The 4,280-nt window shown below is 43.0% G+C and overlaps 1 protein-coding gene across 1 annotated transcript; it reads right to left on the reverse strand.

The window, feature by feature from the left end:
* Positions 1-2,810: 2,810 nt before the first annotated feature.
* On the reverse strand, positions 2,811-3,258 carry LOC132482075 (histone H2B type 2-F). Its single transcript, XM_060087111.1, has one exon. The coding sequence runs from the start codon at positions 3,241-3,243 to the stop codon at positions 2,863-2,865; it is 381 nt and encodes a 126-aa protein (XP_059943094.1). The 5' UTR covers positions 3,244-3,258; the 3' UTR covers positions 2,811-2,862.
* Between the last annotated feature and the right edge of the window lie 1,022 nt (positions 3,259-4,280).

Genomic DNA, 4,280 nt, shown 5'->3' on the forward strand with positions numbered 1-4,280 from the left:
AAAGAAGAACAGCTTTTATGAGTAGCAGTCTCTGATTCAGTAATAAATAAGTAAATAAATACATTAGTATTCAGATGATACACGGAAGAAATTTTAGCAAGGTATGGGGACAAGGAGTACCAAGAAATGGGGGAGAGAGGGAGGTGGGCTTGCTATCTTACATAAGTCAAGGAAGGACTGAAGAGTAATGGAAGTTTTGAGCAGAAGCCTAAGAAATGAGGAAGCCAGTCATATAAATATCTGGGGGAAAAGCTTTTCCAGAAGAAATGGCAAGCACAAAGACCCTGAGATAGGAGGGCCTTGGTGCATTCGAGGTAGAGCAGGGAGACAAGTGTGATGAAACAGAACAAACAAAAGGGAGAGTGGTAAGAGAGGAGGTGGATGTGGGCCATTGTATCAGTGTGGACCTTCTCTCTGAAGCCATATGGGGATTTTCAGTTGGGCAGGATGGTGTGGGAGTGACATGATCTGACTTAGAGGTTTCAGAAAGTTTACTCTAGCTGGTTTGTGGAAAATAGAGTGAGGGTAGAGGCAGAAGCAAAGAGACCAGTCAGAAAGTCATTGCAAATACCTGGGAGGTGTGATGGTGGCTTGGAGTGGGAAGACAGCAGTGAAAGTGTCAAGTATGGTTGGATATGGGACATTTTAAGCCAACAATATTTTCTGATAAATTTTATTTGGGATGACTGAGAAAGGCTTATTCCCATGCTTTACTGTAGTCATACCCCCTGCAAAAGAAAATGAATCTCACAGGGAACAAGAAAATAAAATTTCTCTCAAGCTAGGATCATGGTGAACAAAGAAAGCTTCAGCAGGTTTGAGATGCTGGGAGCCAAGTACAACGTGACTTAAATTGCTTTGCGGGCAAGAGTGTGGGACAGCCAGAGCTTTCCAATATAATGAAAAACCCTAAAAAATAGTCTATGTGAAAATTTTAAATTTAAAGAGACATATTAAAGTGAAAAGAAAATGTTACAACCTGGATGAGGAGTACAGAAATAATGACATCTAGTCACAGAATTTAAATGGAACGATGAAGAATTCCATTTTACAAAAGTCAGATGATTAAAAAGTTGAAAGATGTTACAGTGAAAATTGGGTAAAACTAAAACTTAAAAAAAAAAAAACTTCCCAGAGGATACTTGATATATTGGTCGCAAATAAAATTCCAGGTGCACTTCGTGGACTTGGGAAGGAGAGCACCTGTATATCCCCATCACCTAGCACAGGGTCTGGCACATGTAAATTCTCACTTATAGAGTGATTTTTCCTACCATAAAGTATGTTGTATAATGATTTTTCTTTCAACTAGAAATTTTAGATTCTCAGTTGAGTCATCTTTCCCTGGTCTCTTGTCTGATAGTCTCTAGGGAAAGATGACTCACTGAGAATCTTAATTTCCCAGTGAAAGAAAGAAATCACATACAGCCCACTTTATGCAACTTTTAATTAGATGTAAATTCGAACTCCTACATTATAAATGAATAAAATTCATTTTAAGCATTTAAAAAATTCATTTTAAATTCCCCCAAGTTTAACCAGGAATGGCTTAATTTCAAAACTCGACTGTCAAGTGAATTGGAAGCTAAGATTTTTCCTTTTGCCTCAAGGGTATATTTTATTTGGTAGAATATCCAGGCTTTTTCGGGATTGGTCTTGAGTTATGCAAGTTTTGAACTGAGAGGGCCTTAGAAATTCATCCCACATGTTAACTGCCCTTTTGTACACCTTGCCCCCAAAATCTGTTCTAAAAATATACACCTGAGAACATAAAAACCACCTCACCAGTCCCCCACCTCCAACAGGACCTTATCAGGGAACTTCAGGAGAGGCACCTGGAAGTATGTTTAGCAAGCTTGGAGGTGGGCCTTATAACCAGGAAAGTTACAGAACCAAGACAAGGTCCTTGCCCTGGAGAAGATAATTTTCCTGTGGAGGAGTGTAAACAAGCACAGTAAGTTAAGTGCTGCTCAGTTTTCACCAAAAGCAGGGTAGGAGTGGGGAAAGGTTTGACCTAAATGAGGATTAAACCCAGAAGGGAAAAAATCCTGAAGGAAGGGAAGTCTTTGGGCACTGGGTCTCTCAACCTTGGCGCAAGGGTCAACGTCATTCACCAAATCTTGGTAGTAGTGGCTCTCCTAGGCATTATAGGATGTTTAGCAGCATCCCTGGCATCTACCCACTAGATGCCAGTAGCGTCCCTCTCCCCAAGTGATGACAATCAAAAGTATCTCCAGATATTGCCAATATCCCATGGGGGGGTGATGGAGGGGGTGGGGTGGGAAATCTATCTGGTTGAGGGTCACGGGGCTAGGTTGGGATTTACAGGTAGACCAACGTACTAAAGCATCTGGCGATGTTGAAAGTTTGTGACAGACACCTAGAGATATATGTTAAAAACAGATTAAAACATTAAGAAACAGCGGGAACTGGGTAAACCATAGGGCTATCTGTACGCTAGAATAAAATAAAACCCAGCTCGCTTACTAGTTTAATAATAAGGGACAGCCCTTCCCCGCTCCTCTGTACCTAAACTCCCATTGAGAACTCAGACTAGGTAGGAACCACCTTAAGGACCAATCACTTGTTACCAGCAACATGACACATACCACTAGGTGGCACCACTGGACCATGGGAGGTCCTAGATTTTAACAGGGCAACCTTCAATCACTGTCCCAATCTAGCCCCAAATCCAAAAGCACTAGTGATCAAGACCCACCCTACCCAACAAAACCCACCCTACCCAACCAACAACTAAACCCACCTTTTATCAAGTGTTTACAGCCACTTCCCCAATAACTTAAGTGGCTCTGAAAAGAGCCTTTGGGGTAAAATAGATGTTTTAGTTCGTCTCTTGCACGCTTACTTCGAACTGGTGTACTTGGTGACCGCCTTGGTGCCTTCCGACACGGCGTGCTTGGCGAGCTCGCCGGGCAGCAGCAGGCGCACGGCCGTCTGGATCTCCCGGGACGTGATGGTCGAACGCTTGTTGTAATGCGCCAGGCGCGACGCTTCGCCCGCGATGCGCTCGAAGATGTCGTTCACGAAGGAGTTCATAATGCCCATGGCCTTCGACGAAATGCCGGTGTCCGGATGAACCTGCTTCAGCACTTTATACACATAAACAGAATAGCTCTCCTTCCGGCTGCGCTTGCGCTTCTTACCATCTTTCTTCTGCACTTTCGTGACAGCCTTTTTAGAACCTTTCTTAGGAGCAGGAGCAGATTTTGCTGGATCCGGCATCTTCACACAGGAGAATCCCCACACGCCAGTAGAAGTGATCCCGACTACACCGAAGCAGCCTGGTTAGGCGCTACTTATAGAGCCTGTATGCAAATGAAGACTAGCACAGTATTACGTTTTTATTGGTTAATATCCAACAGTGTCGCCATAGAGGGGCGGAGTCCATGTAAATAAGGTTCTGCTTGCGCTCCCTCAGAGGCCCTTAGAACAAATGTCTTGTTAACCAATCAAAATGTTCCATTTCACACTAACCACTAAATTATGTAAAGTAGTTTAACCTGTTTGTGGTCTTTTCTTGTTAATTGGTTTTCACTTTTACATGGAGATCTGAAGCGCCAGCTAAAGACAAGTTAACTTTCTCTTATTTTTGCATCATTTTACTCCTCTGTACTACTTTGTGGAAGTTTGATTCTGGTTTTTGCAACAATATCTCAGCCCACATTTTCTTTTTCTTTTTCGCGGTTTGTGCCTTCTGTCTTATGCAACGAGGAAGATGGGTTCTTACACATCCATTCTTCTTAGTTGAAATCCCGAGTAACTACTTGGGGATCGAGGATTTTATCTAACATCCGGCCTAGTTCCAGTAACTGTACAATCGGGCTGAAAACCCAGATTGCCATCCCAACAGTTATCACATAATGACGGCCTTCTAAAGTGTCACTTAATTTCAGTATTCAGATTTGTGCTAACGTTTTGTACTAGCATTTTGGAACGCGTTACAAATGACTGTTAGAACAGATTCTATCCTGTTGCAAAGTTTAGCAAGGTTGGCGCTCTGGACTAAGAAATCAAGCCAGCAAGTAAAAGCAGTACTTGACCGACACGACCCAGACCTTGGCTCTGGTGGTCCCTCTAGCGTCTGTCTGCCTTAATTCCATAACCTCACCACCCAACACGTGCGAGACTCCCCGACCCACTTTACCCTTAACACTTGTGCATTAGGAACTCACCAAACTTAAAGCTGGCACAGCTGCTCTTTATGAAAACGTGGGTGGCTCTGAAAAGAGCCTTTAGATCGTCTAGTTTAAAACGCGTGC

This window comes from Mesoplodon densirostris, chromosome 2 (genome assembly GCF_025265405.1).
Source record: "Mesoplodon densirostris isolate mMesDen1 chromosome 2, mMesDen1 primary haplotype, whole genome shotgun sequence".
NCBI classification, from domain to species: Eukaryota; Metazoa; Chordata; class Mammalia; order Artiodactyla; family Ziphiidae; genus Mesoplodon; species Mesoplodon densirostris.

What these genes read in the sequence shown, in the direction of transcription:
- LOC132482075 (XM_060087111.1), bottom strand. Translation starts at nt 3,243, where the DNA reads ATGCCGGATCCAGCAAAATCTGCTCCTGCTCCTAAGAAAGGTTCTAAA.